At 33.6% G+C, this 14233-nt stretch overlaps 1 protein-coding gene across 1 annotated transcript in view; it reads right to left on the reverse strand.

Annotated features, from left to right (window-relative positions):
* Nucleotides 1–14233, reverse strand: part of HCN1 (hyperpolarization activated cyclic nucleotide gated potassium channel 1) — a 515164-nt gene that overhangs the window by 212087 nt on the left and 288844 nt on the right. Inside the window, exon 3 of the mRNA XM_004380447.1 lies at nucleotides 12278–12439. Within this exon, the coding sequence (XP_004380504.1) occupies nucleotides 12278–12439 (162 nt within the window). The remainder of the gene's footprint in view (nucleotides 1–12277; nucleotides 12440–14233) is intronic.

Here is a 14233-nt window from a genome sequence, read left to right on the forward strand (position 1 = left end):
CGTGAGCTCTTAACCACTTTGCCACCAGGGCTCCGTAGCACAGACTAATTATTAGCTACCTCATAGAAGTTATAACTGTTAGAGGAATTAATGTAATTGGCTACTACGAAAAGCTGGTAGAAATAAACCCATAAACTTATACTACTTACTTCCTAGACAAGAAGTAAAAATATCCTAATAAGAATACAGCTCAACAGAAGAAATTGTATTAATGGCTTAAATAATAGATTATGATAAAGGGAATGTATTATTTTCTTTGGAGAAACAGGGCAGTCTTCAATGGCACCTAGTGACAATGGTGAATGGTCTCAATGGTAGAAACACAGCCTGGAAGAGAAAAGCAATCTGCCTTCATTTTATTAACTATTTGGCTTCGATCTCCCACTTCCATCAATTTTTCATTCTTCTGTAAAATAAAGTGTTTGTCCTCCTTTCTGTTTCTCTTTCAAATTTTTAGGCCATTTAATTCATGTAGAACACCAAACTACTTTGAAAATTCTTCTGTTCATATAATACATTGGGGTACGAATTAAATGACAGAGCAAGCAATACATTAGAAGCCCTTAGAACATGTCATCCTCATAAAATATTCATATATAAACTGCATCCAGATCTGTTGTTTATGAAGTTTCCATGTTTGCATGCTTAATTGTATAGAAATCTGTACGCATTTGAATCTCCTGTGAGTGCTTTTCAAAAGATCCATTAAAAAAAATCTGATCTCCAGGTACACAATAATAAGAATATACTAACTAAATAAATAATAACATTGAAAAATAAGATGGAATGTTGCCCTCAAAAGGATGACTTCTAAAACGTACATTAATAAAAATTTTAATTTGATTTGCCTAATATTTACCATGGACTGCCAGAAAAATGAACAAATCTGTTTTGGAAGAAGTCCAGCAAGCATGCTCCTGAGAAGCTAGGATGGTGAGACTTCGTCTTGCCTACTTTGGACATGTTATCAGAAGGTACCAGTCCCTGGAGAAGGACATCATGCTTGGTAAAGTAGAAGGTCAGCGAAAAAGAGGAAGACCCTCAACAAGATGGATTGACACAGTGGCTGCAACAATGGGTTCAAGCATGACAACGATTGTGAGGATGGCGCAGGACCAAGCAATGTTTCGTTCTGTTGTACACAGGGTTGCTATGAGTTGGAACTGACTCGATGGTACCTAACAACAACAACAATTTACTGAATACAGACTTATGCGGAACTCTTTTTCCCCCCTTAAGAACTGATAACCTAGTTGAAATGAAAAATTAGAAAAGTGCTAGGCAGAATGTAATCATCATTAAGTGGAGCATTAATGTTTTAGTTGTAGTTTGGGAGCAGTGCAGAGACAGTAACAGATATGCTTGAAATGGTGTGTTTCCATACCATGTTATAATTTCTTTTAACTAAATAATAGTTGTTTTTTGTTTTTTGTTTTTTTTTAAGATGGAAACAACCTAGGTGCCCAACAGCCAATGAATGGATAAACAAATTATGGTATATCCACACAATGGAATACTACACAACTATAAAGAACAACAATGAAGCCGTGAAACATCGTATAACATGGTGGAAGCTGGAAGTTATTTTGCTGAGTGAATTTAGTCAGTCACAGAAGGACAAATATTGTATAAGACCACTATTATCAGAACTCAAGAAAAGGTTTAAACACAGAAGAAAACATTCTTTAATGGTTACGAGGGTGGGGAGGGAGAGTGAATGTTATTTACTAACAACATAGTAACAACTGGACTAAACCAAAGGTAAGACATTTCCTGAATACAATCAAACACTTTGAGGGACAGAGTAGCAAGGGTAGGGGTCTGGGGACCATGCTTTCAGGGGACATCTAGATCAACTGGCATAACAAAGCTTATTAAGAAAATGTTCTGCATCCTACTTTCATGAGTGGCATCCGGGGTCTTAAAAGCTTCCAAGCGGCCATCCAAGATGCATCAATTGGTCCCAACCACCTGGAGTAAAGGAGAATGAAGAACACCAAAGACACAAGGAAAGTAGTAGTCCAAGAGACAGAAAGGGCCACATAAACCAGAGACTTCATCAGCCTGAGACCAGAAGAACTAGATGGTGCCTGGCTACCACCAATGACCACCCTGACAGGAAACACAACAGAGTCCCTGATGGAGCAAGAGAAAGGTGGAGTGTAGAACTCAAATTCTAGTAAGAAGACCAGACTTAATGGTCTGACTGAGACTGGAGGAACCCTGGAAAGCATGGCCCCTGGATTCTCTATCATCCCAGAACTAAAACAATTTCCGAGGCCAGCTCTTCAGACAAGGATTGGGCTGGACTGTGGGACATAGAGTGATACTCATGAGAAGTGTGCCTCTTAGCACAAGTAGATACAAGAGACTAAACGAGCAGCTTCTGTCCGGAGGTGAGATGGGAAGGCAGAGAGGGTTAGGAGCTGTTTGAATGGACATGGGGAATCAGGGGTGGAAAGGAGGAGTGTGCTGTCACAGAACGGGGAGAGCAATTAGGGTCACATAACAATGCACGTATAAATTTTTGTATGGGAGACTAACGTGAAATGTAAACTTCATTAAAACTACAACAATAAAAATAAATTAGAGTTTTTTTTTTTTTTTTTTTTAATGAAAAGGTACCTGATCTTAGAAAACACACACACGAATCTCTTAATTGATGAAAAATATATTTTCTGGCAAATTGCGATGGTCAACTTGAATTATGCCCTCATTCTAATACAATGAATTTTAACATCATTTCCTGGAAGCCCTTCTCTCATTCTCAGGAATCAGAATCTTAGATTATCTCATTGATCACAACAGCAAAGACTAGCACAAGGTGTTCTGTAGATACACATTAATTGCTTTTATGGATAAGTAGACATTATACTTAATATTTATTTCTATCTTCAGAATATATTTAAAGAAATATTTTGTTGACTTTGTTATAAGCTCAATATAATGCTATTGGAATATAGAGATTATGTTTCATTCATTGTTATATATCTTTCTATGAATTACAAAGATGTGGTCATGAAGTCCAAACTTTATTATATAATTTTTAAATACTACCATGCTTGTGAAATTAGAAAAAGTGGTTATAGTCCCCAGATAGATGTCCTTGTAACTCTGGAGTATGAGACAGTAGTTTATACAACAGAGCTGTGTATGAATTACCCTTTGCTTAGGTGAAGCAGTTTTTCTGAGGCACCTGGCTGGTAAATACTAGATAAGGATTTAAATGTTGGTCACACTGGACCAATCTCTAAATCCTCAAAGCATAGAGACAACTGGCAAATGATTTTATAATATAGTCTTAAGAACTTATTTGATAACTTGCCTGAAATCAATGATATGTTGTGAAGATATATGGAAAATAACTGAAGTAAACTAAAGGGACTTCAGCCAAATCCAATTTGTCACAGGAATTACTCATTTCTAGAATATGTTACATCTCTAAAAACAACAAAATACTCGTCAACAGTTCATAGGGTATATAATGAAACTAAGAAAATGTTCTTCATATTAAGATTCAAAAGTCTTCCTGCTATTCTTTCTTATACCCTTCACTTGTCATATGGCTTCTTCATGTGACCTCTGATTCAGCTATACATTTCTAGCATAGCATACTTAGGACAATGGTAGTGAAAAGAGGGGAAAAAAAAAAAAAAAAGTGAGAAGGAACAGAAAAAGATAACTGCAGAGAACCTTCTATTCTATGAAGTAACCATATAATGTTGAAATTATATGAGAATAGGCCACTTTGCCTATATATTTCATGTCTATATAAGTCTTTTTCTCAAAAGAGAAAAATGTAAGCTTGGATTATTTTGAAAAAAAAAAAGTTCATATCAATTGATAAGTGGTCTAATAAATTAGAAAGTATTAATCTGTTATTCCACTAATTCCTAATTGAAAAGCATATTCTCATTTTATTCCAACATACATCAATTCAAAATAATATTTCTGTTGTAAAATGTAAGTATATGAGAAGTTTAGAATAAATGTGATATTATAATTGTTTTTCTTTGCCAGATTAGTTTGGATTTACAGTAGCATTAAAAGGAGTAACCTTAAAAATCAACACACACATACAAAACAAAATGACTTTTTCACATATTTTCCATACATATCGCCACTTCTTCCCATGTTGTAGCCAATTCATAATGATTTCTGTAAACAAGAATTGACAGTGGCTCATAATTTATGAAGCTTGTTGGGACTCATGAAGTAGAACAGTGTGATGGATTAGCATTAACCCAAGGGGAATATGGATTTTATAACCAGTTACCATACTGTGCGCCTCTGACTTTATGAAAACTGTGTAACAAGTCTCCGAGTTAGACTATTTGTGTATAAAATGAGAATGAACATGTTTTTACTTATTTTAATTAGACACTCCAGGATAGGTTAAATAATGTGTTACTTGTACCTTTATACTCAATTTATGAAATCTCAACAAAACCAAAAACATAGATAAATAGATATAGATTGATAGATACATACATGCATATGTACATATATATATACATAACTCCATGGAGAACTAAGGCTGGAGAATGTGTTTGTTTTGGAAGAAATATCAGATTGCAAAGTATTTTATGTTTCTTTCCCCAGTTTTACCAGGTGCCACTTGTTAGATGGGGCAATTTCATAAATGGTGCTTCCTCTAGACATTTGTCATTTAGAATTTAAGAGCTAATCTATGTAAGGGAAAAAAAAAAACAGGCTTTGGTACTTAATGGTTAGTCTTGTTATTACTAGAGCAACTTAATGCAGTCATAGTCAATATATAATTCAAGTAATATCCTCTATCCCGCTCTATTATGGAACTATAATTCATGTTAATGGTTTTCTTAAATGCACACTCTATTTGCAAACAAAGTATCAGATTAGAGTTTATTTCCATATGTTTGTTCCCATAAAAGAATACACAACTGAGAAGGAAGAACTTAGTATGAGACTTGTTTCACGTTTGGTTATGTTTCTATCCAAAAGACAGCAGTCACCAGGCAAGCTATCCTAATAGGCAGAAGCAGGATGGGAAAGGAGAATCACAACACTCAGCAATCTGCTGGCCTACTTTGTTATTGTAACTCACAGGGACTATGAATGTTTTTTTTTTTTTCCCCAATAAAACTACACAGTGACTTGTCAGCAAATCAGTTATCTAGTCCTTTTGTTAGGACTTTTAAAAAAAATTCTGTTAAGGCAATATATTCTAGTTAGAAAAATAAAAATCAATACTATTATAATAAAACAATTTCTTTTTTATAGAAATTCAAATTTAAACTCTGTTCTAGACCTAAAGAGATGAGAGATAAATTGTTAATTAAGACATTTTGTTTTATTTCTTAGTTATATTGCCTTAGTTATATTATTTCAAGCAATCATTATCTAAGTAGTCGACTGAGCTCCGTAAAACAAAACATGAACGAGTATTAATTTTGCCTTTATACATTTGCTAACATATCAACAGATAATAATACAATCTTCAGGTTTCAATGTTCCACTTGTACATGGCACTTGTACGTAAATAATAAGTATTGTATTTTTCAAATTATTTACTTAAAATAAGGAATATCAACAAACAATTTTTCTGTGCTAACTCTGCAGCACATTATTGTCACTATTACTATCTTTGATCTAGAAGTATCTGAAGTGTTTCAAATCCCACTCGTGGTTGAAGGGTCCTTATCCAAAACCAGCTGATACCAGTTGAAATAAATATATCCCTATTTTGTGCCTCCAAAACCTTTAGTTTATATTTCTTGTAGACTTTATCTTTGTCCAAGCAGGGCCATCACTAATATGCCATTGTCTGAATTAGGAAGAAGAAATACTTTCTGGGTGACTAAGTTAGAAGAACAAAAGATGTTTTTATGTATGGCTGAAGTCCCTGAGTGGTGCAAATGGTTAATGTGCTCATATGCTAACCAAAAGGTTGGCAGTTTGAGTCTACCCAGAGGCACCTTGGAAGAAAAGTCTGACAATCTACTTCTGAAATATAAGCCACTGAAAACCCTATGGAGCACAGTTCTACTCTGACACACATGGGATCACCATCAATCAGAATCCACTTGATGGCACAGAAAAAGAAAATTGGATAGCCTAAAATTTACCATCTGATTCCTTATTTGCTCCACATACATTTTCATTAATTAGATTTTTACAGAACTTTTATATTAATGTTTTTTTTCCTCTGGTATTCTTAGTCAGGATTGTTAATATATTTTAATTTTTTTTTCTTGAAAATACAGTTACCTTATTCCTACAGAAAGGAGACCATTAGGATGTCATTAATTTGAACTTCAATTATTTACAGTATATTGTCCATGAGTTAATCACATTATTACTTATCTTTGAAGAAATAACAGTGTACAAATTATTAAGCAAAAAATATCCAAAGCTAAATGCCAATCAACTGATTAATAGATAAACAAACTGTGATACACACACATAACATAATACTATGCAACGATAAAGAATAATGATGAATCCAGGAAACCTTTCACAACATGGATGAATCTGGATGACATTATGCTGAGTGAAATATATTAATCACAAAAAGACAAATATTGTATGATTCCATCATTATAAAAAGTCAAGAAAAGGTTTACATACAGAAAGAAACATTCTTTGATAGTTACCAGGGATGGTAGGGGAAAATCACTACTTGAGAGTAGACAGGTGTTAACTTAGGCAAAGGGAAAGGCAATACACAATAAGGGGGAAGTCAGCACAACATGACCAAGGCAAGGGAAGACACTGAGAGGTATGTAAGAATAAAAGGCAACTACAGAAAATACTATAACATATACAATCCTGCCATGTGTGGGAGGGCGTATGGGAGTACTCTGATATGCATATATAGGTTTGGCTATGGATATTTGCACACATATATATGTATGTGCTGCATGTATATTCATACATAGAGCACACGGGGCACAGTCATGGAAACTTCCTAGACATAACCAAACACCTTACAGGACTGAGTTGTTACTGGGCTTGAAGGCCAAGGACTATCACTTCAGAGGACATTTAGGTCAGCTGGCACAACATAGTTTTTATAAAGACAGTGTCCTACATCCTACTTTGGTGAGTACTGTCTGGGATCTTAAAAGCTTGTGAGCAGTCATTTAAATACGACTATTGTTCTTTTTCTGTCCAGAGCAAAGAAGAGTGAAGAAAACCAAAGACTCAAAGAAGCAATTGGTCCAAAGGACTAATGGACGGCAGGAACCACAGTGTCTACTAGCCTGAGACCAGAAGAACTAGATGGTGCCGGGCTACCACTACCAACCACTCTGACCGGGATCACAATGGAAGGTCTTGGTTAGAGTGGGAAAAAAATGTAGATCACAACTCAAATTCACAAAAACACCAGACTTACTGGTCCAATACAGACTAGAGGAGCTCCCAAGACTATGGCCCTTGGTCACCCTTCTAACTTGGAACTGAAGTCACTCCTGGAGATAAACTTTCACCCAAATAATAGACAGGTCTATAAAATAACACCTGTGAGAAATGTCTCCTTAGAACAAATATCTTTATGAGACCAAAAGGGCAACATCTGCTCAAAAGCAAAGATGAGAAGGCAGGAAGGAGTAGAAAATCCTGACAAATGGCAATGGGAAACTCAGGATGGTAATGGGGAGAGTGCTGACACTTTGTGGGGATTGCAATCAATGTCATGGAACAATATGTATATAAATTAGTGAATGGGAAACTAATTTGCTCTGTAAAACTTCACACAAAGCAGAATAAAATGTTCAAAAAAAAAAATCCAAAGAAGAGCATTGTAAATGCATAAAAGAATAACCTTTTATACATATTTTCAAATACTGTTGAACCCATTAGGTTATAAACGATATTTAGTTAGCAACATATGCAAGGTTGGCAGTGAATCTGTGGGGTATGTGGATGCAAGTAAGGCACACTGCCTTTCCTCTAGAATGGCTCCTCTCAAGATAAAATAATGTATAAAAACCAAAAATTCGTTGTCATCGGGTCGATTCCAACTCATAGCAATCCAATAGGACAGAGTAGAACTATCCCATGAGGTTTCCAAGGCTTACAGAAGCAGACTGCCACATCTTTCTCCCATAAAGCGGTTGGTGGGTTTGAACCACAGAACTTTCAGTAAGCAGTGGAGCACTTAAACACTGTGCCACCAAGGTACCTTAAAATAATGTATACACCAAAACTCACTGCCATCTAGTCGATTCTGACTTGTAGTGACCCTACAAAACAGAGCAGACTGCCCCATAGGATTTCCAGGGAGAGGCTGGTGGATTCGAGCTACTGATTTTTTGGTTAGCAGCCATAGCTCTTAACCACTGCACCATCAGGGCTCCAAAATAAACGTATAGACTACTTCAGATCAAAACAAAATAAAACATTAGAATGAAAAGCCCTTGAACTGACTTAAATTATTTTGATAATAATGTTACTAAAATACATACAAATATAAAGTTATATAAAATCTTCTTATCCATACAATTCATGCAAAATTATGACATGAAAGTAAACTTAAAAATCAAATACCAAAAAATAACAAATCAATACACATATCTTGACAATGTGAATTTAAGGTCATAGGTGATGCTGTTTTGCTGAAAACAAGTAGTTACATACAATGTAAATATGTGATATGTAATAAGTGAATCAATTTTCTGGTCTTTTTTCTTCAATTGGACTATGGTAGACTTTTTGTACAGCATTTCACATTATTTCATTTAACCTTTATATGTTACAAGGCATCACTTAATTACTAAGTCCATCAGCTAGAATTATTTGAAGTAATAACTCATGGCACAACACACTCAGACTACAAAAGCAAATCTAGGCCCCAAATCTAGGGCATTCAGATGTTCATAGATCCAGAATATGCTGAATTTAAAACCTTTCAAACTATAACTAACATGTAAACATGAATTTACAATAATGCTGGTAGAAAACTTATGGACCTCTTGACAGTAAGCCTGCAGACTACAGTTAGGGAAACATTGCTCTAGGACATTACTGTTTAGCTGCAAATCCTTTATTTACTCGGTAAAGTCCCTCCCAATTTACACCAGATCTTTTTAGATTCAGTTCAAAATTAATATGCAAATTCAAAGGCATCATAGTTTTTACTTTCTTAGTTATATTCTCAAAAGTGAATATTTCATGATACAGTCACGTGTAGCTTAATGCTCATGATATGTTCCGTGACATGGGAAAGAAGAAAGTCATAAGGAATCCATCAAGCCCTCTACTCTTTATCATAGTTTAGTATAAATTAAAAATGTCATAGTATAATTGTTAAGCCCATATCCAAGAATGACTAGTATTGTGTCCTGAATCCACCTTGGTCTGGTTTCTCAATTTTTGCCTTCTCAATTTGATTTTCTGTTTCTACATATACATCTCACACCAGTAATGCCACTTCTTAGTGTCAGAGCTCAGCTCGTACACTGATTTTAGAGTGGCTTTCTACTGCATCTGGAGTGCTGTGACTATATGTTTTGTTTTTTATGATTACTTTTTAAAATTGTTGTTTACAAACTGTGTAACATAAGACACTTTTATGTAGTGGTTCAGATAATTATGGCATCAGATAGATATGCACTCTAATCTTGGCTCTACATACTACTACCTACCTGTGTTTACATTGTGAAATTCATTCAACCTGCAAAAGCTTGTTTTCTGAACTGTAAAATGTTTGAAATAGTGCTTACCTCATCCTGCCGTTGTGAGAAACAAATCTGGTAGCATATTTCAAAACACAGTAGCTCGTATATAGGAGTAATGCTATAAATGTAGGGTGCTTTTTTCTTATATTAGATTTTCACCTTTCCTTTATAGCTCTCTTTGTGTGTAAATACACTTTACTTTGTTGTGTGGAAGGGTTTTCTAGAACTTTTTAGCTTTACTATGAAAAACGATATCTTCAAAGTCAAATAACACCATAGAGATTCTCTACTGATATAAAAATTGTCTTGTTTATGATTGTTATCTCCTTCATATCATTAATGTCTACAGTATAAAATAATTTCTTTTCCTTAGAGTTGAAAATATACTTAACTGTTTCCTGCCCTCTCCATTAGAGTTACACATGGAAACAATGTTAAATTAATGAGAAAGAAAAGTCAATTTTGTAAGTAAATCTGCAGGAAAAAAAAAAAAATCCAAGAAATAAATTCAGTAAAGGTATTATGTATAGCATCAAGGTAAAACAAAGGTTTAACTGTGCTAACATACACACACAAATGAGCATGTGAAGACATATTTGAAGAAAAATGACCAAGACATTAATTTTTTCTTCATTAAATATGCTACTAGAGTAAGTCATACGTTGCCCTACATTATAATCGCCCAATAATATGAAGTTTATGGACACCAAAAAATAGTTTCTTCACTCTTTCAATGAAGACAATTGTTATTTTTCTGAAGGATACCTAGGATAAAATTGGAAATAATAATGACTTGAAAAATTAAAGATTGCTTGGTGCTAATAACGAATCATCAAACATTCTTTTGGCAGTAGTACGAATGTGTTTATACTATAAACCTCATCAGCCAAATTTTAGAATTGTTGCTTTTTCCTTCCCCAAAAAATATCTTTTTTACTGTCTTTATCATGTCTTGTCCCTTCAAAAATAAGTACAAATGACAAATCTATATAATCAAGAACTCTTCACAGATTTTAAAAGTGAGCCGATCAAACTTCCTTGTGTTTTGTTCTTTGTTATAGAAACTCCCATATTGAACATTTCTCAAATAAACTTCCAGTGATGAGTGAGGGACTAGGTTACAACAAATTATTATGTTAGGCACAGCCGTAGGCATTGGAGATAAAGTGCAGAACAAAAAACGCAAATTCCTTGACCTAATGAACCTTACATTCTATGTTCTGGTGTAGCAGACAAAGAAAAATATAAACATCGTGTGTGTGTGTGTGTGTGTGTGTGTGTGTGTGTGTGTGTTCTTGAGTGCTTTTAAGATAAAATACAAACCAGTTGTGTGATCTATTAGATAGAGTGATCAGGGAGATCTCTGTGAAGAGTGACATTAGGCAGAAACAAATAAAATGAGAGACCCAAGTGAATACCAGGTCTCAATGAATGGAATGAAAGGAAGAAGGAACAAAGGAAGAGAAGGAGGAAGGGAGGAAGAAAAGGAACAGAGGAGAAAAAAGAACCGTACTCCTTAACTTGTAATGTAAACCCCTCTTTAGTTCAAACACAAATGCCTGAGCTACAAGTATTAGGAGGAAAAAAAAACTATATTCTTAAGATGTTTAGGTTATTTGCACAATAATAAGTTAGAAATCCATAACAGAAAACTTTGAGAAAGGAGAGGAGTATACAATTTGTGCTAAAGTTAAAATTTTGTGTAATTCTTATAAAAATGATCTCCCATAAAATGTCATAAGAGAAGGCTACGGAAATTCATAGTTAACTTAAAACAATGTTTTATTAAAATGTAATGCAAGAAGAAAATATGAAAAGCTACATACAAGGAGAATAAGTATTTATGAACATATGTATATAAATTATACTAAAAATACTCACTGCTGCTTAATTTTTTTGTGAGTGTTGCACTATGTAGAACAAAACATATAGTCTTCAACTTAAATATAAATATTCTTCAGTATGCAGGTGAAATTTCTATTTCAAAAGATTGCTTATTTTTACATATCCTTCAGGGTTAAGTTTAAAGGCTACATTTTCCATGAAGTTTTTCCTGTTTCCCTAGCAAGAATACTAACTGAAATAACACTTTATACATATTTCATTTTCATCCATGCTGATATAGTTATCTTTGTATATCTAACAATGCCTACAATTGTTATGTTTTAAAAATAGCAAATGTTAACAATGAAAAGTTGAAACAAAGAAGGAATGATTTGAAGCAATAGGCATTTTTAAAGAATACTGTAACATGATAGTATGTATGTGTGTGTTTATGTATATCTCTTTGCAATAAAAATGTCTCAGTATGAGTTGCTATGAGTTGGAATCAACTCCACAGCAACAGGTTTTTTTTTTTTTTTTTTTTTGGTTTTATACACAGAGTAAGATATCCAAATATAGATGATGTAACATACACATCCTCAGATGTATTTTATTTAAATTAAATCTAGTTATAAAGAATAAATATAAAATCTGATTTTGAATCCATGGAAGCAAAAATAAGTTGTTTCTAAACATTTACGGAGGAGGAATCAGGTCATTCTAACAAATACTTAGAAGTTTTTGGCAGAATGTTGAAAATGCAGAAGTGTAAAATAATATGAATTACTTACGACCATTTCGTTTAGAGACACCCAGCAATCTGGTGGGAAATCCTGCAGTAGTGGTACTAAGAACTGAAGACAGCCATCCCAGTGGCACAGGAGCAGCATCATGCCAATGAGGTTAAAAATTCTTACCACTGCACTGGCGAGATCATATGTCATGTGGAAAATCTGTTGACCGAAACATAAAATCCATTTTTATGATTAGTATTTAAAAAATCAAGAATACTACCAATGTCGACAGGCATTGTTGTATAGTGAAAAGTATTAATGAAAATATAGGAGAAACTTTTACAAATAGAAACAGAGAATTTACATTTCTTTACAGTCACACTGAGGCTTGACACTGTGCTTCATAAGTATTACAGCCAACTGTGGATTCTCCACAGGGAAGGGAGACAGCGTGAACACACTAAAGCTATGGGTCATGCATTAAAGAACACTAGTTTGCCAGTAGTTTCCATTTACTGTCCTGCACATTTCAGGGGAACTGATTTAAAACAAGGTAGAAAAATTGTCAAATGATGTGTACCTTCTTTGCTGCTACTCATCCCTTGTTAAGGTAATAGATTTGTTGAAGGACCAAGAAAATAAATCAAATAAATCAAAATAAATCAAAGCAACGGAAGTTTAATTTCAAAATATAAAGTAAGATTGAAAATAAATTGCAGTTAATAGCTATATAAGTGGAGGAACTTCTTTAATTATGTATACTGAACATGAACAGTGGTCTTTAAGATAAAAATTCTCTTGAATTTGGTTAAAAAACAATTGTGTGGCATTTAGACAAAATTAAAATTGTTATCACTATTATTTTTATGGAACATACTTTCTTGTGAAAAAATACGTTCTTATGTAACATATTTGCATGAAATCCAATTTGATAGATTAAATTACTTAAGAAAGCACAAATATTCCTCCATCAGCATTTTAGAAGTGGAAACATTCGGTTTTACATCTTTAAAGGCTTATTACAACAAACAGAATTTGGACTTGGTTTCTTTCTTTAGTAGCTCATACGTTATATCACTTTCCCAATTATAATACAATTTTCTGCTTATATTTCACCTAGTCCAGAATAACAAAACCACTTGGAAACAGACCTAAATTATAAAGTTTATTTTTTTAATTGTTGAAGAATTAATGAGTTAATAAATAAGCAAAAACAGGCACAGACACAGCACCATGCAGTATCTAGAATCACATTTTGTATAATTCAACAAAAGAATTACAGTTTTGAAGTAATGAGAATTACATGTATGGAGAAATTATCTGAGAAACAGAAAAAAAAAACAATTTATATTTTGATTTGAAAACTAGATGTAAAAAATCTTCTGTGCTTTTTCAGAGATGTTTACTGAAGAATGTAGATGTAAAATGACAAAACGTCTGGGATTTTTCTTTTATAAAATCACAAAATTTGTCCTTCAAGACACCCAATGCTGACAAATCCATTCTGACTCATAGTGAGATTTTGATATTTTTATTAGCTCCTTTTTCCTATAGTAATTACAGTGAGCATTTTTTTTGAGAATGTACACAATGTTCTGAATTCACTTTAAAAGTAAGATTGGGGTCCTAGATTTTAAAGGCAACAGATAACATATTTAGATATTATAACAGCTATGAACACAATAATTTATTTTACAGCATTAATAATTTTATTTTCCTTTAGGCTATGTTTTAATTTGATCTGTATTTGGCAAAACCACAGAAACGTCTATGATGTTCTTCCCTCTGGTTTATCTGGTCACTGATATTGTAAATAAATACTGTGTCAACATTTCATCAATAATTTCTCATTAAAAATAATACAATAGAACATAATAATACTGTTAAAGTACTAAAAGAGGAAAATCTACATGGACTTAGAAATATCGTCTTAGTGACAGAATTCCATATTTCTATCTAAGCATTACCTGACAATATGTTTCAAGAAGCACTTTGGTGTAAGCACTACATTGC

This window comes from Trichechus manatus, unplaced genomic scaffold (assembly GCF_000243295.1).
Source record: "Trichechus manatus latirostris isolate Lorelei unplaced genomic scaffold, TriManLat1.0 scaffold00074, whole genome shotgun sequence".
Lineage (NCBI taxonomy): Eukaryota > Metazoa > Chordata > Mammalia > Sirenia > Trichechidae > Trichechus > Trichechus manatus.